Source organism: Cylas formicarius, unplaced genomic scaffold (genome assembly GCF_029955315.1).
Source record: "Cylas formicarius isolate icCylForm1 unplaced genomic scaffold, icCylForm1.1 PGA_scaffold_2__14_contigs__length_35257938, whole genome shotgun sequence".
Lineage (NCBI taxonomy): Eukaryota > Metazoa > Arthropoda > Insecta > Coleoptera > Brentidae > Cylas > Cylas formicarius.
This window is the reverse complement of record NW_026844319.1, coordinates 27188779-27213925: the sequence shown is the minus strand read 5'-3', so window position 1 is coordinate 27213925 and position 25147 is coordinate 27188779. Positions and strand designations below refer to the sequence as shown.

The following is a 25147-nucleotide window of genomic DNA, read 5'->3' as shown; positions in this document are numbered from 1 at the left end:
TGTACATATTTAATTACCGCTACGCACTTTTTCAAAATTTTTGGTTTTTCTTATTGATTCAAAAATAGCCTATTCTTGTCACAGTTCATACTACAAGAGAAACCAGCGTGGCATGTAATTTTCTCCTTATTTTTTTTATTATCGAGAGCTGGGAGTATTATTACCTAGAGTATTTTTTCTCCGTTTTGATAGAGCAAACGTAAAATTTCGATTTAAAATTTAAATGAAAAAATATTTAGAGAACAAGGACAAAGTTTATTTACTAAAAAAGCCAAAATTATAATTTTGTGCAACTAACAAAAACTTGATATTTTAGGACAAAATAGCAACGGCAAATCTTGCTGCTTAGGTCTGGGTTCACGTAATCAGAAACATTAGGGAAGACGCTAGCATTGTGACGCACCAGCAATATTTGGGTCTACAGCAGTGTTATGTCCGTTTTGATAAAGCAAACGTAAAATTTCGATTGAAAATTTTAATGAAAAAATATTTACAGAACAAGGACATAGTTTATTTACTAAAAACTTGCAACTAACAAAAACTTGATATTTTAGGACAAAATAGCGACGGCAAATCTTGCTGCTTAGGTCTGGGTTCACGTAATCAGAAACATTAGGGTAGACGCTAGTATTGTGACGCACCAGCTATGTTTGGGTCTACAGCAGTGTTATGTCCGTTTTGATAAAGCAAACGTTAAATTTCGATTGAAAATTTTAATGAAAAAATATTTACAGAACAAGGACGAAGTTTATTTACTAAAAAAGCCAAAATTATAATCGTGTGCAAAAAAATGTGTGCAAGCTTACTGTTTTTTTCCGCCACCCCCGTCACTCCGCGAAACCCTCACAAAGTATCCGACGAATAACAGTAAGAAAAAATCCAGTTTCATGTTTGGGCCGGCAAATATTAAACCTCACTCATCTCAGACACCCCGGATGCCGATGCCGATCGCGACTAATAATGAATGACCCCGCACAAATAATACGTTTTATATATAAAATTTTCTCCGAGTTTAATTCCCTTAATATTTTGCGGTTTTCGTTGCATATTTTCGTTTTCGCCTCAAAGTAATTAGATGTATAAAATCGGCTGAATTGTCGGTAAAAAGCGATTTACGCGGTTGATTTTGCCGGGACCCGTTTCCTGCTTCCGAAAAAAATCGAAAGTGACTATGCGTAAAAATGTATTCCCACGATCGACGATTCGTGACAACGAATCAAATCTTATTGTTTTCTTTTCTTCATTGATTTCTTATTTTGTTTATATGTCCATCCGTTGTCCAGCATCTGGAATAACTGCAACATTGGAATTTTGTAATTACAAATAATCGTAGCGGTTCGCCCATGGAAAGATTTGATGATATGAATGGAAAAGTCACATATTCAAATGCTTGCCATTATTTTCCTAAATAATAAGTAAAACATAAAATAACAGAAATCCAGTGGACTTGATCTAAACTGTACCAAATATCGATTTTGTGAGGCACATTTTATTTATAGTAGGTAGTAATAGGGATACTTTTCTTTAAACTGAGGTGGTTTTTACTTCATGAAAATCGATTTATCAAAATAAATAACAACTAAAAGTTCAGATTTTCACGAAATTATATATTTTTACATGACAATTGTTTCGACAACACCGTGTCTTTATCAAATGTGATAAAGACACGGCAGCTAAGTGTAATTAGAGATGTTTTTTATCAATCTTTCTAACTGTTTAGCTTTTTTGAAAGTAAATTGTCTGCTGGAGAATATTTTGCGAATTTTGTGGTAATGACATATTCTGCACATTTTTCGGTGCAACTAATAATAATTAATAAACATGTATTAAAATAATGAATTCTTGTATTGCATATTGTTGCAAATGTTATTTTTTTGGGTAAATCTTTTTTTTGTTTTCTAAATAAATAAGAAGTCATCGAGTTAGCCGACGTCAACGATATTTGATTTCCAAAAGACTCATAATTCGATAATAGCTCGAGAATACCGATCAAACAAATTTCGTATAAACTGGATAGGAACATATGTAGGACCCCCAAATATAACTGCCATGTCTACCAACGTAATTTGCAAACAAAGGAAGAATTACGTCGGCTAGATCTTGAAGGATTTCAAAGAATCACATCATCTCCAAAAATACTAGCCCTTTTTGTTTGAACATCTATTGTAATTGGGACTGTAATTATTAATATCAAAAACATTAATTTATTAATGAATTATCATTTGCTTATTTATTCTATTGCAATTAGTAAGTAATTCCAATGTAATTAGACTTTTTAATTTTGAATAAACAATAAATTTAATAACCAGTGTATGCGATCAATGGACTGTCAAAATTTTTCAAATTTTGCTTTTTGTGACCCTAAACATGATAAATGCGTGATACATTACCCAAAATTTCTGCCTAATAAGGAAAATATTTAATATGCCGCCCATAGGAAAATTTATATATCTATGGCGTATCTCAAAAGCAAATGAAAAAATTTCTGTTTCCCTTTCTAATAATGTGTTTTAAATTTTACTTTTTATATTTTCTGAAATTTCTAACAAACGATTTCATGACTAACCTTAAGTTTATCATAAAATTGTTTGAAACTTTCCTAATTTATTTGTATTATAATATAGAGTGTCCAGATAGTGGGTTGGAGGTTAATATCTTGAAAACCGTTGACGATAGAAAAAAAAATGCAAAATTTGACAGGTCCTTGTCCACCGAACCTAAAATGTGTAAGAATGTATTTTGTTTTATTGTTTTATTCGACCCTAAAATGTTTCTTCATATTTATATTCTACCGTTAATTCTAAACATATTTTGTATAACTGAATAGTTTCTTTAATATTTGATGATATGCGGAAAATATGTGTCTTTTGAAAAATGTTGTGGTTTTGATTACGATTTTTGGGAGAAGCATTGCTGAATTCACCATTTAACTGCTCCATAATTTAATTGCCATTTAAATTGCATTTTATTCTATTCAAACCAACATACGTATACCTAGAACAAACGGAAATGCAAATATCTTTGAAAGTGTTCGAAATAGGTATTCAAACGGAACTTTAACGAACTTTTAATGGTCCATTAGCAGCTACTTAACACCCTTTTATGTGACTCTATTATTGGTAACACATAAAAAGCTAATTTTTACAGGTATAAAATCTTTGTATTAAATATTTGACCCATAAAACCAAGAAAATTTAATACCTTCAAGAATTTTACGGTCAGGAATAAATTGATTGTAGCTATTATTCTAATTAATAATTATCAACAATATCTTACAACTACATTCCCAAGAATTGCTCAAAAAATGGACTCAGTCTAGTAGATACTTTCTTACGACCCCATTAAATCGCGGAATTCTTTATTGACAATTTCTAAGAAAATGAATGAATATAACATGAAAATAAAGGAAAAATCTACATTAATTGCCTTTGGATTGACTTCTTCATAACGGATGACGAACGGAAATTCTTATTAAACCAAGTTATACATTTATTATCACAAATTACAACGTCAAAGTAACCTTAACCTAACTTAAATTAACAGATTGCACATGATATTTTAATACATCAGAAAATCAAATAGATGCAAAGGTTCCTTGCTTTAGAATATGCAGCATAGAAAATTTAAGTTGAATAAACTACACTATTTTTTCAACGGCTGCCACGCAATATTACAAAACACCTATTGGAAATGTAGTGCTAAAACATATCCCGAAAATGATTTTGCTCTCAATTGTGGCCGCCGAAATGGAAAGGCTTTCCACCGTGACTGTGACCCCCACCTCCACCACCTCCGTGGTGTATAGTTTTGTACACCGTCTCGTAGTGTTTGTGAACGTGATGAAATTCTGGAACCTTAATTACCACGTGTTCGTGGTGCCTGTGAAAAGAAAGAAAATAATTAAAACCCCCGACACTTCTTTTCTGTACATAAAGTTTCAAAACCGCGAGAAACGTTTTTTATTTTTGTGTAACCGTATCTACCTATCTCGATCTTTAGGACAATTTTGGTTCGCTAAGCATAAAGAGCAAAAAATATACCTACTAGCGCACTGAGGCAACATACATATATTATATAACGCACCGGTGTTAACTAGAGCTTAAATTAACCATTTACGTAACTTTGCCACATCGTTATATAAGCTTTCTTGAGTACAAAAACGAAACGCAGAGTCGTAAACAAACCTACTTGGAGTACGAACTACTAAAAACTACAAAAACGCAGGAAATCGAGCAGTGCTTAGTTTTATTTACTGTATTTCAATATTACATTGTTTTAGTAGGAGTTTTGTAAAATTAATGCCTTTTTTTTTTGGTAATCAATAATTCCCATATGATAAAACTATGCACAAATACATTTAATAATTTGAGCTACTAGCTCACAAATATACTTTTTGCAAATGTAGCGCATATTTTCTTTGCGACTTTATACAAATACACACTTTTTGCACTACTTCGCAAATAACTATTTTTGATATAAAATGTTTTAATGAATATTTAACTGTCTCTATATCATCCATATTCCCGTACAAAAATGTACTAAAATTACAAGGAAAAACATTCCTTAAATCCAACTAAATGTTTTTTTCTAGTTTTTTTTTTTATTTTACGGAGAGCATAAATAAAATGGTATAATTTGTAAATACATGTTTTTTTTATTGAAAACGACGTGAGTAACATCGCTGACCATTTTTACCTACATGTACTAATTATGCAAGTATTCCGTTTTGCTTATCATTATACAAAAAACATTAATTATAGCAAAAATTGTTGTAGAACCTGCAGATGGCTACTCATAGAAACATGTATTTACGAATTTAGTTTTATTTGAAAGGTAATTCAATACCTTTACGAATATTACGTTAAGGAAATAATAATATTAATAATATAGCACACTTGATATTCTACTTCAATGTTTTTTTTTTAATGTTGTTGTTGTTTTTTTAATGTTAATGTTTTTGTTGTAGAATTGTAGAATTACTTTGAACGATCCCTGTTTCTTTTGGTCTTGTTCTCTTCCCAAAATTCTATTGATAACTGGTAAACTATTACTTTAAAAAATATTATACCTATACCATTATACTTTAAATATAAAAAAATGCTTTGCAAATATTTTCTAAGAAAAACAAAATTACCGACAACGAAAACGTTGGAGATGTAGATCGCCTTTATTTTCCTAAAAGTCTATTAATCAATACAAAAGCAAAAATTATTGTGACACAAATAAAATTAGTAAATTAAATGTACTATTCAAGTGTATGCTAATGTATTTCTTGCAACAGTGCAAAATATTGTGTCCCGATCCTTATTCTTGTAAGAATCCATATTATCACATAAGCGTTTTATTAAATCTTGTACACAAAAAAACAGGTTGATCGCATTTTACATACTTACCCTCCGCCCCCGCCAGCTTTAACGAAAACCCAGGAAATCATGGACAGAAAATACACGAACAACTAAAAACGACACTGTAACGAAACAAAGGTCGAGATGCGAACGAACGCTGACTTACCCACTTCAAAAATTGCATGGTTCCCAACGGATTTCGCGAAATCTTATACTCAAAACATAAATAAATACACTTACGTCAAAACCGATTTCGGTAGTGATTTGAAACGGCGCTATCAACCTCCTTTTATATCCAAAACAGGAAACACTTGGTGGATTTTCGTTGCGGGCGGTTTCTCGACATGTTACAAGTCGCGATTATATGACTAGCCTAAATACTGTTTTCGAGAGGTAGTCCTTTTACGTAAAATTAATTTTGCACTTTTACTTTTTCTATATAACACTTTTGTACTATACGAATTGCAGCCATTTCGCTCGTCAGTCGAGCGAAAGAGATGTCTTTGATTTTTTATAGGTTGCGGTTACTTAATCGTCTTAATTGATCGTGGCTAATAGCTCCTCTAACATTCGTCATGCGTGCCGGAAAAAAATTTCTTCATTATAGACGGAATGAGCGGAATTTTGAAAGATTACATTTAGGAACGGAATCTACAAGTTTTTAATTTTTATAGGTATTTTACAATTTTTTTTCCTGAAATATCTAGCTATCGACAAACGTTTAGTATTTCTCAAATTCTTTTTAAATTGACGAATCACAGTTAATATTCTATTAATACGACTTTTGAGAAATTCGTTTTTTATAACAATGTTAGAGTGTTGTTGACTTCCATAGACTGACAAACAACAATTTAAATAAATAACTACTTTTTATGTTTTCATTTTTGAGACATAACAAGCTACGCAATACTGTAATAAAATGTGGTTGGTGATACCAAATTTTACGGAATAATCTACAAGTTACGTGCTTCTTTAGTATCGTCCTATACGTTGTAAAAGTAAACTACTTTGCTCCGTAGAATTAGTTTCAGGAAATTTCACTATTGTCAGGAGTATCAAAGATTCCTACCTAACGACCATGGATTGAATTGAAAAAAATCCTGCTTTCAAAAAGTCACATTCAAACTAACGAATTGTCAGCGGGCATGTTGGTTATTGAACGCCCATAGTTTTGAAAGTTTTTTTTGATAATTTAAAGAATGACACTAAAAGTTTTTGGTCTTTATTAATCGTTATCTAAAAGGATGAATGTTGGCCTTCCCCTTCAAGCGATAAAGAAATTGTAAATTTATTTCTGGATTATTTTGGTCGTGTCTGTGAGAAATCGAATATTTCGTATTTGGTTAATGTATCCGAACCCATGAACTCTTTTATAATGAACCATTCCCCCTATTTGACTATTGAAAATATCCTACGCCATATTTTCTCCGACGGGATCCCTTAGATATTTTTGTATGCTTCTCCTAGCTTAAGTCAACCATACCAACCAAACCAATAAACCCTATTATTTATTAAGAGAGAATTTTTTCGAAAGAATAGATTATTCAGGCAACAGGAACAAAAGTAATGTTGCGATTTACCTTCCAATTTTTCTGCTATGTCGTTTTGGACAAGTTTTTGAGTCTGAGCTATTGTTCTCTCGAATTGAGACAACATTAACAGCAACCGAAGTGGGTTTTTACAAGGTCCCTTCTAACTAATCCTGGCCCTTTTGTACTGAAGTGGCTTTTACTTGATGAAAATCCATTTAAAATAGTTAAATAAGAAAAAACGTTGTTCACCGTGCCTTTATCAAATGCGGCATTTGATAAAGGCACGGTGTTGCCGAAACAGCTGTCATTTAAATATATTTACATGAAAATCTGAACGTTTGTTCTTATTTAACTACTGGCCCTTTTGTTCAGAGAACCTATGGAGAATGGTCGTGATGATGTCTGCGTTGCTTATAACGACTTTCCCAAATCCTTTGAGAAGGTTCATCACGTTGGCTGCTAAACTTGGACATTTCGGTCTCCAGAATTTTTCAAAAATTATTTGAAAAATAGAACCATGTATATTGCCTTTAATAGCCGAGTCCCTTGTTCTTTGATTTATTTTTATATGATATAGGAACTTGTTTTCTAAATTCTCACAGTAGGTATTTTTTATACGTTGGTGACCTGAAAATTTCTGCTGTCGTTAATTCTCCTTGAGACGTAGTTAATTTGAAGGCGGACTCACCTAAAATGTTGATAATATGCTGTGGTGTACGTGTTAATGTTCTTAAAAATATAGGGGCGATTCAATATATCATTGGGAAAGCCCTGCGTGATTTAGGATTTATTCTAAGAGCTACTGATTAAGGAGTGTTCTGAAGTATTAGTCAACAGTTTGAAGTCCGATATACCACAACTAACTGAATCAAATCGAGAGGCTCTAAATTAAATTCATTAATGGTCTTAATTTTCTGTTTTCATTAGCCAAATCCACCTTCACTCTTATAATGAGAATTTACACTATTGTCTCTTGCAATCATAGAATTCCAGAAGGCAGTGTTTTAATATTTCTCGTTTATAAGATAGTAAATAACCTTATCAATTATGTTTCCTGGTTTCCTCTAATATTGTCAGGGGTGATGAAAAGATTAATACTAATTTACAAGCCTTTAAAAATCTTATTACGAACAGAATTTTTATTACATTTCACTGAGATTATGACCTTGTTACTTTCGAAAAATCGATGAAATCGAATTTTTTTAAAGTATACGGGCCTGGCCATGAAACTTATATCTCGGTATCGCTAGGTTCTAGGGACCGCAATTGATACAGAAACGATCAGCGTCGAAAAAAAAATTTTTTTTTCTGTTCTCCGTTCTCCGTTATCCGTTTCTCCGTAGTTTTAAAAATTTAAAAACCTCACTTGCAGGGTACCGAGAAAAAAATCATTTCTCCAAGATGGTACATGCGATCAAAAAAATTCTTTAACCAAACGGCGCGCAAGATCCGGGCCAAAAACCTTAATTCTTGACGATTTTTTAAAAATGTACAGGGTGCGTCGGTAAGTTGCAGGAAACTGACAATTGAGCCCCCTTTATATTGATAATTGACCATAACTAGAAGGCTGTGATTCCGTTGTCAGTTTCTGACACATTTCTATATAGCCCGTATGGACAGCTAAAACTTTTGTATTGAAGGTTTTCATATATTGTACAGGGTGTTCGGAATATTCTGTGCTATATTCTAAAACGTAATAGGTGTTTCAAATATGTAGTCATCGGCTTCAAATTTGGCAACGAAGTAAAAGCCCGTAAGCACATCTAAACAGTACAAATTGAGCATAGTGAAATGTCACCAAATATTTTTTTTGTCTTGCAGATAAACATGACTTTCTCAAAAACTATTCAACCGATCGGCAGAATTTTAGAGCCAAAAAATGCGGGAGATCCAGGGCTATGACTTTTATTTCAGACATTTTTTCGATTGTATACAAGGTTTTTCAATTATGGACAAAAATCTAAAAGACCATGAAAATCGATCTTTTCGCTATTAAATTTTTAGCCGTAAATCTAAATTCGTGAAAAATATGGCCAATTGGTTTAAACAGTGTGATAAGCCACATCGAGAGCTAAAATTTTAGTATTTACTGTTTTCGTCTATCACATACGCTGTTCGAGATATTTGAAAAAATCCAAATGAAAATCACAATTTCTCGCCTTCAATGGAGACGTGTACTGCATGGTTTCAGAAAACAAGTATTTTCTTGAAAATCACTTACTCTATTGGAAAAAATTATACACCAGGAAACGTGGGCTATCACCCCTATTTCGAACATTGGTTGAATTTAATACAGGGTGTGTCGATTATCGGCAGAAAATCTAAAAGTTCCTTGAAATTTCCGTTTTTGTGGTTAAATTATTGGCGATAAATGAAAAACTGCTAAAGATGGGATAATTTGATTCGAACGGTATCGTAAACCGCGCCGAGAGAGAGTTTCAGGTTTCGGCAATTATACAGGGCGGGCGAGATATTTGAAAAAATTCAAACGCTATTATTTGTACAAATTTTAATATTTACCGAAGTTTGCCGTAACTTTGAAGTTTGAAGAGATGTGAAGGACGCTTTATGCAAGGCGTATTCACAATAAAATGACGACGATTTTGCGAAAGTTCCAAGAAACAATGCGTCCCTTTATCACAAGAAACCGCGAAGTTGTCTCCTTTTATAATAAAAATCTGCTTCGTGATACGCGCTACGAACTTGCCCCGCCCAGCGACGATTTTTGGAAAGCAATCTTGTTTTTATGTTAAATTTTTGTGTTGCGTACCTCTACCGAACTCTTCAATTATTCCTATTGTTTCTAATTCGTGTTGAGTGACCTTGCTTGTATAAATCTATTCGAATTGTTGTTATCCAAAAAATACTATTAACATATAAGCTTATATCGAACGCCCTGTATATGGCAGAAATAAAAACTATTTAAGAGTATCTTTTAAAAATGTAGGAAAATATTTCACCGTTATCCAATGCAATAATTTATTCTGGAGTCGCAAGCGAAACAAAAAGAGTGATCGCCCGACCAATGCGTCCTCACTGGGGCATCATCGGCTCAAAAGAACCGTCCAATTTAAAACGCATAAACTCAATTAATCAAAAATTATAATGGAACGAGAAAAATGATGTGCTGAGTGGTTATAAGCTTCATCAACATGTAAAAGTTTGTGGTAGACCCTCTTAATCACGAGCGATGAAAAATTACAAGCGCCTCGGGACACGATCCGTACGCGCAGAGCTTTGCGGGAAACAGAACTTTAAAATTTTCACCAGGTTGTCATACAATAGGGAACTTGAAAAAAAAAATAATTTGAAATATATTGCTTATAAACTTAAGTTGAAACTATTAAAAAAAAAACACAAAAAAATAATTTCGTAGTTCTGTGTAGCAAATATAAGCAATTAAAAATTGTAAAATTTAAATCCTCTTTGAAACATGCTGTCATTGGTTGTGACGTCAATTCGCTCGTCAGATTACGCGCCAGCCGGACGGTAGCATAGAGAACGACGCGTTTATCTTCGTAGTTTTAATTTTAAATGTAGTCTTGATCCTGTCGCTTGCTTTTGTTATCTTGTGTTTAGTATCAAAAAGAAAGTTTTGAAAATGACCGAAGCCGCTTTTTTAAAAGGTAATCTGATAATCTACCTTTAGTGGATATCTTTATGGCGACGTCTTACATACAAAATACCGAAAGATTTTCTTTTGTCGAAGTTCGCGATGTTAAAGCTAAAAGGTATGTTCATAAAAAATATAACTACCAGTTTTAAGCCAATATAATATTGAAATGAGCTTAAAGGATTTCTAGTTTTTAAAATTCAAATGTTATATCAAATTAAATGTAAATTAATCAACAAAAAAAAAAACAGGATATTTTAAAACTAGTGGAAACCTAAATATTGATTTTAAAGTATATTGGCACTGATAAGTTAAAATGTTTGCACGGTTAAGGCTACAGTGACGCCTCAACATAATGTTAACAAAAAACGACGGCTTTTATTTTCTGGTAGACGAATAAAAAGTTTTAGTTTTTGGTTTTTATGTCGCGCCTATTATTATCATGTAAAGCACACTAAGCACAAATACTAACTGGCGTAGATTAAATACAAACACACAAGCCAGAAATGAATGTAAACAATATAATTCTCGGCCTATAATATGTCGCCGTATCGATCGAAAAGCAGCGGTATGACGTCACGATCATTAAAGATCTTAAAAAAATTCAAGTTCCCTATTTCAGATTACTGCATGACGTTATAAAGTTTGGATATTATAAGTGAATTTGATAACGAAGCATTTTGTTATTTGTTTAATTTTGTGTTCGGTGTATTCGTTTCTGTAAATTATTTGCAAGATTTATAGGCGAAAACACTTTCTACAGAGAAATTGATGAAACTTGATCGAAATCGACTAAAAAAGTGATGTGTCAAAGACATGACTTTTTGTAGCAACAGAACACTTTTCTCAAACCCTGAAAGCAATGTTTCTGATTCCTAACATTGATTTTAGATATATTTTTCCCTAAACTTACTTTTTACAAAAACACGAACGAGCCTTACGACTAAGACAAATAAACTCATCAGCCGAATCCAATTTTATTCGATAAAACTAAAAATTCTTGCATGTAATCATTTCTTCTACCAACGAAAAATCCGAGAGTCTATAGAAATCTATAAACAACCTAACAATCTTAACCGCGACTCAGGTCTAGTTCGGTCAGGTCAGGTTTACGTGATACTGTAGAAAGACTTCTGCCAACATTTTAATTAATTAATTAATCACCAGTTTTGTGATAAAAAAAATACCCAAGACTTTTAAATACGTATTTTACGCATTAGCATATTGCCCCACATTTCCGGGATTTCCCGCACGCAGTTGGGAGCAATCGGATGTTTTCGGAGATATTTCCCACGCTTTGAATTTTGACGTTTGTCAATTCTGACGGTCATGTCAGTGAATGTATTCTAGTTGCTTTGAGAAAAATGTACCAAAAACTAAAGGTCGTAGAAAAAGTATAGTATGCAACACGTTCGGTAAACTTTTTAAGTCATTCGTTTATTAAACACTCGCTCTCGCAAAAAGATATACAGTGTTTTGTAATATATTTCGCAAGATACTTCTTTAAAGATGCACATTTTAGAAAAACAACGTAGAAATCGGAAACGGCAACAGATATCCAAGAGGTGTTTCCAACAATATACAGCAGACACCGACATCAGCTTTTGTCTATCTCTTTAAGGAAAGGGAGTTTCCCTTTAAAAGTCTCCAATTCCTGTACACCAGTTAACGTCAGTGTTCTACTTCTATGTTCATTTAATTTATATTTGCGATATAATAAACCAGAGAGATTTTGAACTTTGAACGGGTGGGTGGTTTTGAAAAATATATTTTTAAAAATATTTTCGTGTTTTCACTTTACTTGCAACTTGACCATAAAAAAATATGCTTCGAATACTAAATATCTCTGTGTTTCATTGCACTTCAGATTACAAACTAGACGGTTGCGCTTATTATTAATGATTAAATAAATGTAATATCTAACGAAAAACTTTATTCTTGAATTTCCTTAACAAACAGTCAATGCATTTAAAATACAAAAATAATGCGACAATGGCGTCCGAAATTTAACCTAAAATATATACTTTCCATAGACAACAATAATGGGGGATTTCTTCGAACATCTACGTAATATGTAAAATAAACGAGTGTATGACACAAGGAGAAAAGGGATCAGTTATATTATTGTTAGTAATTTTAGTCGAACATTATAAATAAATAATAAAAACTATGACCATATACTAATGTAAATGAAAAAATAATATTTACGAGAATATCAATCTGTTCTGGACTTTAATAAATACTTATTTCGCGAGTCCATATAGCTAGTAGATAAATTGAGTAAGTATGATGAAAACGATAGCAGCAACGCCAAAAATTTTTCATGATCGATTTGAGCGTTACATTTTCATAGAGTTAAGTGTGCGGAAAATGTTGGTCAAAAATCTCATAGCCGCCTGTCTCGCATTGGAGCCTGTATAGTCGTTACCTAGTAGCTATATGGGCGTGTCTAAAATCGTTTATCGCTTCTGTTGCGTAGCAACCACCGTCGATGCGGGATTCTGTCCGTATTCGCCGATAGATTGAGCAAACTGACGCATTTTCCTGTTTGCGTCAACCACTTGTCCCTCGTAGCTGTATTCCCGGATCTCCTGCGTCACGGGACATAAACAGGGAACGAGTTGGACATTCTGGACGGTCGCGGGTGGCAATGCTGCGGGCGCCATCGCTGCAGGTAGCGGCACTTGCATCGGAATATAAGGCAAAGGCGGCGGTGCGTAGTTTTGGTAATACGAGGGTGGCGAATAGAGAACTCTGGGACTACTAAAATAAAAAAAGGAGCCCGTTAAAAACGCGTTTCTACTCATTTTTTGTCGATCTCAACAGGAAACTACGGTTAAACCTTATGGCGTCCTTCACTGGTCACCGTGACTTTCAAAACCGCAGGGCCCGTAATTATATCTAAAAGTGTTTACGTATATTGATGAGGCCACGATAAGAAAATGTAAATAGAAAAACTTTTAAAGCGACTTATTAAAAATTTCGGATGTAATTAATTTACGTATTGTGTTCAATTTAATCAACAAAAAAGCTTACGAGGGTTTGGGTTCCTCGGTGCCGAACCAAAACGCTGATGCATTCCATGACAATGCCAAAAGCGCGCCCAACGTTAACTGGAACAAAAAGGAGCAATCAATAATCGAGTGTTTATTTATTAGGTCCGAGTGGTTTAAGTGGGTCGAACAAAAGGCAACCGAACTGAAACAAATATTGTTATAACAGCGTTTTTTTTAATAACGATATTATTTATTGAGGTTAGGTTCATAGCACACTTACATTTCTCACATTGGAGTTGTAAGAATATGAATTAAAGAAAATAACCTCTGCCTCTGCCCTCTTCCAAATAAATTATTTTTGCAAGTCAGTTTTACTTGCATAAAAGTTTGAAATCATGTTTCAGATAGTGCCTCTTCAGGCACACATGGCAATTTAGTTTTAAATGAAAATGAGTGTTTGAATTCATTTACCCCTTATGGACAAGATGGATGGCAGGATTCCAAGAACTTGTTGTACAAATAATATAAATATTTACACCACTTTTAATTGCAGTAAACGGACCGGCCAGAAAACATAACGATAAATTTATTTCATTTTTTTTAAACTCTAATCGGGATTAATTCAGCGCTCATAAGTGAAGTATTGGAGCTTTTGCATCGAAGCTATCTCCCTTAAATACCAGAAAGAATGAAATAATAATTACATGATAATCTCACCAAAGTATAGAAGAGTTTTAAATGTAACGGCAAAACCCTAACTTTATGTTACCATAAAATTCAAAAATTGAAACAGGCATTTTTATGAAATGGAATAGAAAATCCACGAAACCATGAATTCATATTTATTTATATTGTGTCTGAAATATATTTATTGGTACCGACACCCGTCCGAAACTCACTGCCACTCGTCATTTTTGCCTTGGTGAAGGTGCGATCTTTTTTGGATAAACATTTAGTTGCTATTATGGGTTTTTATGAAAATATTTGAACGTTTGAAATTCAAATATTTCAGAAACTGCTCAATTTAGGTACAGGAAATATTACTTAATTTTGTTCTTAGAAATTATAAGATGAGACGCACAATTAAAGTGAAAGATATTAGTTGATTCGTTAAAAAAACTGACTTTTTGGTATTTCCTGTATACATCAATTTTTCAGTTTTGGTTCTACATAGAGTATTTTTAGTAAGTATACACAACGTACCAAACTAAGCGAGCTTTATTGCTTTTTTTTTATTATTAGAGATGCGATGTTGGGTAAAATAGCAAAGTGTATTTTTCATGCTCATTGAGAGTCAAAAAACAAAAACAAAACAATTACATCGCATCTAGAGGCTAGAAAATGTGTAGTTAGAATGCCCGAAATTTTTTTAAATAGGACACCATTTTATAAAACTTTCATAAAATCGTAACCAACTTGTTGAAAAGATTTTAGATCAAGATTAATGTTACGTTAATGTTCTATGGAAGATTTTGCAAACATTATAGTTAAAAATATATGATATAAATATACAATTCTTTTTCTGCAGTTAACTAATTTAACCAACACCCGATATTACAAAATACTCAGTTCTGAAAATAAAATTATTCAAGTGGGGCGACATTATAGGGGGAGCGATAGTATAGCTTCAATTTTGAAAAATGGTAAATTTGGTAATTGAAATTATTAAGCGCTGAACCAATTTTCTATTAATTTCTTGGCGATCTATTTAGAAATGTATTGCCGAATTTACGTGTAACCTATATTTTGGGTAATATCTTCTCACGGAATTTTTCAACCGAATGATCGATTACCCCGTAGAAATAAATTACACGTATTTACGCCACTATGTCAATAAATAAACGATCAAAGACAACATAATGGTAGCGTGATGGAACGATCTCAACCTCTACCCGGGAACAATAGATGACAAGTGGGATTCCTTTAACTCGAGCGAGCCAGACCAATAACCAAGAATTTGAGCTTCGTAAGTGGTTTTTAAGCGGTTTATTCGAGAACGTTTTACGTAAAGATTAAATCGGTCTACATCAAAAGATAAACATCTCCCAAGTCGCGTTCACGTAGTTCTTGGGACGGTAATCGAAATTATTTGATTAAAATATTATTTACGCCGTTTTTATTCGGTTTGCGCTAACAGAGGCCAGAGGAAATTTGAGCTGTGTTTTTGGAGTGTATTTTTTAAACAATCTGCTATTTACAACCCACAATTAAAACATTTTCTGTCTCAAGTTTTTTGGTTCATTTATATTGTTTTCGTTGTGTAGTAGTTTTTCCCTATGGGTGTTGTAGTTCTTAACAAAATTGCTTTCGAATTTTACTCGGGTGTTAATAAAATTTAATGTTTTTTTTTTCTGAAAATTTTCTAAGAGCTTGTAGGTTATCAGCTATTGTTGCAAATTAAATTATCAAATTATTTATAGGAAACGTTAAATAATATAGAGAATGGAATAAAGATTATCATGAAATCTGGAACTCATTTTACAGCAATGAATTCGATGTCAACTGAGATTCGTAGTAAAATGAAGTGCAATAAGATATTGTTTTAAATTATTTCTCAATTTTTAACCTGACTGGATTAATTGGGGTCAAATTATTTGTTAATATAGTTTTAATCCTTCTCCTGGATCATATTTTATAAATAAATTATAACTCAGCATATTCTCTACAAACAAAATACATAAAAATAGTTATATAAATAAAGTATTTTTTTGTAGTGACGATAATTTTTAATTGGACTTAATCATTTGTATGACACGTTTTTCTTTATTGAAGAAATAAAAAATATTTGTTAAATGTACATATTTAGGTAATTTAATGTATTTTAATGTATTTTAAGTTTTTTTTTTAGTAATAATATGTGTATGCCGCTTTTTCGGCACGTTGTTTGATCATCAAATAATAATTATGTAAATCTATGCTACTTTAGGCATGAGTTCAATGTTTTAAATGTCGTATATTGCAGAAATACGAATAAATGATAAAAAATGGCCAGCCCAGAGCCCGATAATTTGCGACTTTTAAATTTGTTGTAATATATGTAGTATGTATTGCTATTAAACTGATTTAAACAGGTTCTTCTTTTGGGGGTGAATTTCATTAAGCTTGTCAAGGAAAATACAAAATCAAAATTAACGATTAATCCAGCGGTGGCTAGGTACTTGACAAATAAAAAAGGAAGATTTACTAAAAATGTTAAGAAACTGGTGGCTCTAATTTGGAATGACCTGCAATAGCTAAGGTATACTACCTGGTATTTGATGTTTAAAATTTTCCTGAAAAAAACATAACATTGTACATCCGTTGTAATGCCAAAGCAATTTTTTAAGCTATGCTAACCAAACGGGGCCAAAACCAATGAAGCGACATTATTTTGAACATAACTTAAATAAATAAAAAAAAATCAATACCAAGCAAGAAAAGGTTCGGAAAAAATCACAAAAAAAAGTTTTTTCTTAAAATAATTTTATTCGTTTTGGAACTTGCATCAGAACAAAGTTTTAATTAAGGACGAAATAACCACTTAACAAACCGCCAAACTCGAGTAAAATTATCTTTGTTCACATAAATCGAATAACAAAACGAAAAATTCAAAGAGTTTCACTAAACTTTTACTGAAAGTGATAACAAAAATCACATTTTTCAAACTAAATTTTAAAATCTGTTATTTTAATGATTTTTATATAATGATATAGTCAAACTAAAGAATGAATAAGCACTGTTTAATCTGTAGAAACAGTAAATAATTATAATTTATATATTTTTCGTAAAAATTCACTAGACTCAAAAACTTAAAGCCACCTAAAAGGAAATCAATCTAGAAGCACTCGAAATAGCTCACCATAATTTGATTTTCGTGCACCATTTTAACCAGAACTACTGCGCAACTACGAAAACTGGAGTTAACACTTTTCTAACACTATTGGAGATAACCCGAAGAAGAATGTTACGCGTTTGGCGCCGAAGATGATTATATAAGCTTACATGCCCCAAAAGACCTTCTTCCATAGAGCGTGTGCGAGCCGATGATGGCCCTTGGTCAAAGCTCGGCAGCCGATTTAGCCACGTTACAGGGTGATACACTAAGCATTACGCTCGTTGTCGAGTAACTCCTCGATTTTTTTATTATAAATATTGCGATAATCAATCAATATGCCGCACTTTTAATCGTCACAGAAGCCGCAATGATATTTTAAAAATAACATCAAATCCGATGTACGGTTTCCGTTTAAAAAAAAAAACATCTTCTCTAAATGATCATAGCAAAATCGTTAACAGCATACAGAGAAATTAGTTTTTATTTTCAAGTGAAAACCGTGAGAAGGATAAAAAAAAATCAAATCTGCTCATAAATGAATGCAAATGTCTTTTTTTCATAAAATCAGTGACCTGCCACTGACTGACTGTGAACAAATAATATTTTGGTTAATTTGGTTTGGTTTGGTTAGGTTAGGTTAAGGAAACAAAATATTTTTGTAAAATATTTTTAGTTACCAACCAGTGTCCTTCAGAAAAAAAAGTATATTAGAGGACTGTTTTTTTACTTTTACAGTTATTCTACAGTGTTAACTGGGGTGCGATGAATTAGACCTTTAAGAGTCCCCCATAAGAAAAAGTCCAAACTATTTAAATCTGGGAATCCAAGGGGTCACGGTAGAGGTCCGCCGCCACCTACCCATCGGTTATTCAATTTGTGATTTAAATATTCTCTTGCTGCGACACTAAAGTGAGCAGGTGCGTCGTCATGCAGGAACCACATTCTCTTCCTAATTAAATATGGTACCTCTTCTAGCAATATTGACAAATCCTCTTCTAAAAAACGGCGAAAATCATAACCTTCCTAGCAGAAAAAAGGGTCCAATTAAGTAATTTCCAACAATTCCGGCCCAAATATTTACCGAAAACTGTTCTTCATGTTTAATTTCATGGAGGTCTTCATCAGCCAAAATGGTTATTGTGGAAATTTCTGATTGCATTTCAGGAAAACAGCGTCTTCTATAAATCGCATTTCTTGTCAAACAAGAGATAACGCGCAATTTTGTCCAAAAATCATTGAAAACTGGACACGCAAGGGAAAATCTCTGAGAAGTAATGCTTGGACTCGTTGAATATGAATGAATAGAAAATCGTGTAAAATTGTCCAAACCAAGACGTGCGAGATATTCAGATTATTTCCAATTTTTCTAGTACTAAGTTTAAGGATTTTCATCAATACAATTTAAAAATGCATCTTCAATTTCTGCTCCTAGTGATGCATATCTGCCAATTCCTTATTAGTAAACTCGACCACTCTTCTTTAAAATAACAATGCTCGTATATTTTAAACACGAAATTAATAAGACATGAAGAACTGAATTAAAAAACTGATGTCAAACAACTTTCAATCAAAGATTTCAAAAATACACCTCAGAGTTTACATACTTCGTATTCGTACTTCGATTTTTTGAAGTATTTTAATAAAACAGATAGACAATTACTTTAGTAGCAAATAATAATAATAATAAAAATCAACAAAATAAATTCCTTTAGAAATGACTGGGGATTGTAAGAATAATTTTTATTTTAAGAGAAATCAGTGACGCACCATGAATGTCTCAAAAAATAGGCAGGTGAAATTTCGTACGCCCGCCACTGGTGTATTTTAAAAATTGTGGTATACAAAAAATAGTGATGAAAATAACTAATTCTTGTAACTATAAGAAGTGAAAGAAAATACTGGGTGGGCAATACAATAGAAACTTCGATTCATATCTTGGAGTCCCAGCAAACATCTGTCTTAACAAAAAAATAAAAATCAAAAACGTAGCTCAAAAACTTCATTATGTATTATTATGCATTATCTATACTATGTGTATTTACCTAATTTTTGGCTATCTCTACTATAAATTTTGAAAATCTTTTTTTTTTCATAACAAATCAATTCTCTTATATTAATGAAAGAAACAACTACCACAAGAAAACGCCATTTTTCAATATTGCTAAATGGAAAATATGCTTTTAAACAAAATTTGGACATATTTTCAGCGTTAAATATTTGAATTTGAACATGTTTTCCAAATCTTAGATATACGTTGTGCATTTATTTTAATTGTTTAAAAAACTAGGGCAAATGTTTTTTGAATAGTGTTACTAAGTTCATAATAATTTTCCTTCTTTCTTTGCTCTTCTCCACTTTAAGGATTTTTTCCCAAACCTCTACCTCATCAGTAATTTATATGTCTTCAAATGAGAATCAATAAGATCACATGAGACGACGTATTCTTCACCAAGATACCCCATGTATGACCTAGATTTCCAGCAGGGTTAAGGAAAAGAGCTGTCATATTTTTCTGAGATTACAGTTCTGAGTCTGTGTTTTGTTTTTTCGGTCAAGTGGATTTTTATTTCCTTGCGGCTGTTTATTGGGTTTTTTGGGGCTATTAACATTAAAATAAATGGCAATACTGTCCTAATTACCCTCAACCAACCGTAATTAAGTATATAATAAGCACACTAAATCACATTAAACTCATCACATTAACCCAAAGATGCCTTCCTGTCGATTATTTATCATTTCCCATATCAATTATTTGTGTTAACGTTTGACGATGACTGACTGCATTCAATTCTAACCGAGCGTGACGTCATTAGTGTTATCGCGTCTATTGTCGTATATTTATGCCGACAGTCTGCATATTAAAGAAATTTGGTATCACAACTCAAACTAATTTTTGTGGGTTTAATTTTATTGAATAAAAATGTTACGTCCATGTGCGATACGGCAAAAGGTATATGCGTCGCAGCGAGGGGGATTAATATTGATGTCGGTACACATAAAACGCAACATCCCGTGTGTGATTAGGCTTTCTGTGGCAGTAATATTTTATTTATGTTTGATACCGAGATATAGTGTTACGAGAGGCTATAAAATTTCCCAAGCGTGCTTATTTGGGACCGTAGCTTATTTGGGACCTGTGATTATGAAACACCTACGTAATTTTCAATCGTTAGGAGTTTTAGGTGTACGCCTAGATCTATATTAAAATTTTCCAAATGGGAAAAATTGAACGTTTATTGTCAAGTTTACTTTCAGAGTTATTATTCTTACAACAAACGGATAATATTTAAATAAATTAAAAATTATAGTACCGAACATCGAACAATGAGTATTGTTTGACGAAATTAATATTTCCGAAACCTTTCCTAGAGAAAGAGCGAGAAAGCGATAACCAGATGGGACGCAAAAAGTTAGATGCCTATTCCTTTTTTTTTACGTACGATAACGGCATGCTCCAAAGATACTGTCAATAGCAATTCTAAAAATATATTTAAAATATTTGACCCCTTATTTCTGAGCTCCTTTAAAAATGCAAAATAAGTTTAATGTTTAACATAAAAATTAATTCTCTCTTGTTGGAAGCCACAACAATATATTAAACAAACTTGCAACAATATGTAATATATTGTTTTCCATTGATAAATTTCTATTAATTAACGACTTAATAGTACATTTTTAGGCTTTTTTATAATGTATTTTGTATGACATAAAGCCTATTTACTGGCATTGTACAGGAAGCTAAAATGTCTAAATCAATCTCAAAATGAAGCTGAAGCTGATGAAAATATAATTTAACTATCTTTAAAACTCATTTATTCATTCTTTCTTAAATTTCTTAAGCTTAATTAATGGGCTGCCTCAGCTACGAAACATAGAAAATTCATATATGAGTCTTAAGAATAATTAAATTTTATCACTTGTTTATCAATATACCTGTCAAATAATTCATACTTTAATAACAAGCGTTTCAGGAAACATGTCTCTCCAATTCTCCAGAAACGTAGCATCAGAATCAGATTTTCTACTTACCCAAAAAACTCCTAACATCTACTAACGGACAAAGATATAATAGGGCACGCAGAGCTTCGCGGAAAACAGAACTTTAAAAATTTCTCCACGTTATTACACTATAGGGAACTAGGCAAAATATTGCTTTTAAAAGTAAGTTTATACTATTAAAAGAACCACAGTTCACAAAAAAAAACTAATTTCGTAGTTTTATGTAACAAATATAACCAATTACAAATTGTAAACTTCAAATCCTCTTTGAAACCGGCTGTCATTTGCTGTGACCGCTTGTGACGTCATTTCGCACATTAAACTACGCTCCAGCCGGACGATAGCATAGAGAAGCCATTAGAGAATGACAACGCGTTCGTCTTGGTGATTTTAATTTTAATTTTAGTCTGAATCCTGTAGTATGTTCATGGAAAGTTTAGCTGCTAGTTTTAAACCAACATAACATTAAAATTCAAACGGTATATCAATTAAAACGTAAATTATTCACCCAAAAAAGGAAAAAACAAAAAGGATTTTTTTTTAACTAGCGGAAACCTAAATACTGATTTTAAAGTATAGCATTGATAAATTAAAGTGTTCTTTATTTTACATAGATCAGGAAGCCATTCTTATGGAGACTGCAATAGGATGGATGCAAGTTCGAAGAGTTAAAACTGTTTGCACGGTTAAGGCCTAAGTGACACTTGAACATAATGTTAACAAAAAGCGAAGGCTTTTTGTTAGACGCATAAAAAATTTATCTGGCATTTTACGAGTTGTACTCAAATATGATGGCACGACTTGTAATATTGTTTTTGAGTTGCTTCCATTATTATCATGTAAAGCACATTAAGCACAAAGACAAACTGGCGTAGATTAAATACTATACATCTTTACAAGAGCCAAAAATAAACGTAAATAATATAATTCTAATCCTCTAACCTTAGAATAACACTACGACATGTCGGCTTATCCATCGAAAGCAGCGGTATGACGTCACGATCAAAGGAATAGCCAGCCGGGTGTCACAACTAGAAATATTTATTGCAACTTAAATATTGGGTTTTGAGTTTTGATATTTGCGATGCGTTATTGCTATACATAACCAAATATATTAAAGAAATAAAAAAAAATCAAGTTCCCTATTAGCATCAGGACAGCATATCGTGCAGTTACTACATGATAAAAACATCGAATTAGAATTCAGCAAATTACGTCATAATCATGAAACTGGACACCAGCGAGCAATAGTCTCTCAGTTTCATATAGCGCTCTGTCCAAACCTGATGCAGTAAAAACCCTTACGTTTTGATAACTTTACATAATTATAAAAAGTATTTCGAAAACTTACAATTTTGATAAAGGTAAACGATATATTCGAAACAATAATTATACTTTACTTATTCTTATTTAGCACTTGTGTAGTCGGTTGTCACGGCACTGGTTAAAATCAGTTCCAATAACCCCTCGCTGGGCCGATGCGTTTTGGTACTCCAAAGTAATAATTTATTCGTTCGGAAACTATTTTAATGGATTACCGGTACCCCGACGAAAAATGTTTGATGAAAAATTTAAATGCCTGTTACGTCAAAGAGAATATTGCCGGGTAAGTTACGGTTAATGAAAATGTTAAATTAGAGTGGGCGTTGCGGTGCCCGCCCGTTTGAGATATAAAATTAGGTTCTACGTTCGGAAATACGCACCCATCGTTTAATTTTATGTTCGTTTAATGTTAAAATTCAACAAACGTTAGATATGCATAAAATATATCTTTACGGGCGGCATGCGATTAATTTATATTATATATTAGATGATAATGAATGAATGAACAAAATAAGTTTTTTTAGGAAAAATATTAATTTTATATAAAATAAAAACGTATGTAATAAAATTATATATTATGTATAATAATAATTGAAAAACGTGAAAATAACGTCAATCTTCAAAATCTACCGAAAACATCGATCACAAACCAGCGATTAAAGTAAGGGAAACTTCCGAAACTCGCGACGATATTTAATGAAGCCGACGCCTTAAAGTGACACACTACGTAAGCATAAAAAGTGCGTAATTGGATATTTTCGATTAGGGAGCAGAAAAATAATGTTACCCACCTCTTGAGATAATTATTATAACGTCCACCGTGCATATATCACAAAAACTAAAGTGTCACTTTTATCTTGAGGCATAAATCCAGATTACCACTTACAGCTAAGTGCATCGACACGGTCATACTTACTAGCGCACCACCTCAGACACCTGGTGGTCATCTAGGCAGCGAAAGCTTTCCCTTCACTCTTCTATCCTGGCCAACCAAGAAAAATAAAAAACACGATGCAATTCCAAATTCAGCAATTTGCAATATAATGTCATTTGGCAAACCTCTGAAATCAGCATCAGCTATCAATAACCACCACCATCATCCAGTAAAATAGTGTTTGCCGGAATATTTATCTACCTTTGGCGACACACGCCCCCTTCGGAATAATTACCGGCGTCACAGGCCTCATCTGTTCAACCTGTTTAGTTTCATGTAAACCTAATTAGCAAACAACACACCTGCAGTAAGATTCTTCTCACTAGGTAAACCAAACTAGGCAACCCTATGCCTCTACATTTCCACCAATCACTTTCAGCAACACATGTCTCTCCACTAATGCAGGCGATCGAGGCGACATAGGGTTAAACTTATCAGGACATATTAAAGTGCTTAAAACAAACGAATAATCTAATCACTTCATTGATTATTATGATCCGCGATCAGTTAGATTAACCACAAAATAGCTAATTTTTCCAAGAAACTTCCACAAGCTACTGGAATTCTATTTACAAAACTTCCTCCTGTTCTTGTTGACTCGAACTTGCTAACGTTTCACGAATCATCCTGTTGGCTTCTTTAGAACTTAACCGAATCCGGAAGCTCCTCAAAATATTATAAATGACAGAATTATAACTGTTTAGGCTAGGATGAATAAACATTCCAAACACCCAAATTGAAATATGAGAGAGTATCAACCACAGGTAAGGACGCCGACATACTGGTGACAATATCATTTGCTAGCATCACTTCATAAATTAGTATATTGTTACAGGTTGCTTGCTACTTTATTTGTTTAAATCATTTAGAAAATAATCATAGCTATAATCATACGAGGAGTTGCGTTGGCGACAGTAAGCGACAGCGCCAGGAATCAAACTAAAAACATAATCTTATGTTGCTGCTTTGTTCTTGATACTTCACGTATCAAAAAATATATGTGGAGACTTTCCTTCTAACCAAACCAAATTTGCGTTACTACCAGCACAAAATGAAAATGTTCATTCCGGCAATCAGATTTTCAACCTCTTCTCTTATTTAAAAATGAAGACATTATGGCATGAAAGCGCTGCCAAAGTCTTAACATCTTCGCTCGTCGATTTGAAACGAACTGTTTAATATGTAAAATCGGTTTTTCAAACATCATTAATCATGTTACAAAATTAAGTGTGTAACACCTTCGAGGGGTGTCGTCTCATGGTCGCTGATGGAAACGCCAATGCACCCTTGTCAGTGTATTTCTGTGCTATTGATATATTGATATATTGCTTTGTTTAGAGCTTGGATCATTTTAAGTAGTACTTGCTTAGTATAAGAGGCGTTTAGTATAATCAGCTTTAATTAGCAAGCAAATCAACGCAAATCATTTAAATAAATGAGACAGTTTTATTTCATTATCTAAACTAAATAATGAATGAAACAAAAACGGGGTTACTTAGTAAAAAATGAATTGATCTATCTAGTCCTAATCTTTTTATAAATTTCTGAAATTTTGTTGTATATTATATGCAAAATATATTACGTCTACAGC

At 32.7% G+C, this 25147-nt stretch overlaps 2 protein-coding genes across 2 annotated transcripts; both read right to left on the bottom strand.

The window, feature by feature from the left end:
* Nucleotides 1–3484: 3484 nt before the first annotated feature.
* Nucleotides 3485–5787, bottom strand: LOC132698526 (transcription factor Maf-like). The gene is made up of 3 exons (XM_060664649.1): nucleotides 5512–5787; nucleotides 5394–5455; nucleotides 3485–3879 (listed from the first exon to the last, which is right to left on the bottom strand). Exons 1-3 carry the CDS (start codon nucleotides 5527–5529, stop codon nucleotides 3729–3731), a joined length of 231 nt encoding a protein of 76 aa, XP_060520632.1. The 5' UTR covers nucleotides 5530–5787; the 3' UTR covers nucleotides 3485–3728.
* A 6674-nt stretch (nucleotides 5788–12461) lies between these two features.
* On the bottom strand, nucleotides 12462–17422 carry LOC132698458 (uncharacterized). Its single transcript, XM_060664512.1, has 3 exons — nucleotides 17325–17422; nucleotides 13527–13603; nucleotides 12462–13253 (listed from the first exon to the last, which is right to left on the bottom strand). Exons 1-3 carry the CDS (start codon nucleotides 17346–17348, stop codon nucleotides 12950–12952), a joined length of 405 nt encoding a protein of 134 aa, XP_060520495.1. The 5' UTR covers nucleotides 17349–17422; the 3' UTR covers nucleotides 12462–12949.
* Between the last annotated feature and the right edge of the window lie 7725 nt (nucleotides 17423–25147).

Coding starts and splice junctions, on each gene's coding strand:
- LOC132698458 (XM_060664512.1), bottom strand. CDS start 17,348: ATGGTGCACGAAAATCAAATTATG. Junction 13,604..17,324: donor TGCACGAAAATCAAATTATG/GTGAGCTATTTC, acceptor TTTTTGTTCCAG/TTAACGTTGGGCGCGCTTTT. Junction 13,254..13,526: donor ACCGAGGAACCCAAACCCTC/GTAAGCTTTTTT, acceptor TTTTTATTTTAG/TAGTCCCAGAGTTCTCTATT.
- LOC132698526 (XM_060664649.1), bottom strand. Junction 3,880..5,393: donor AAAGCTGGCGGGGGCGGAGG/GTAAGTATGTAA, acceptor TTCTTTTCACAG/GCACCACGAACACGTGGTAA.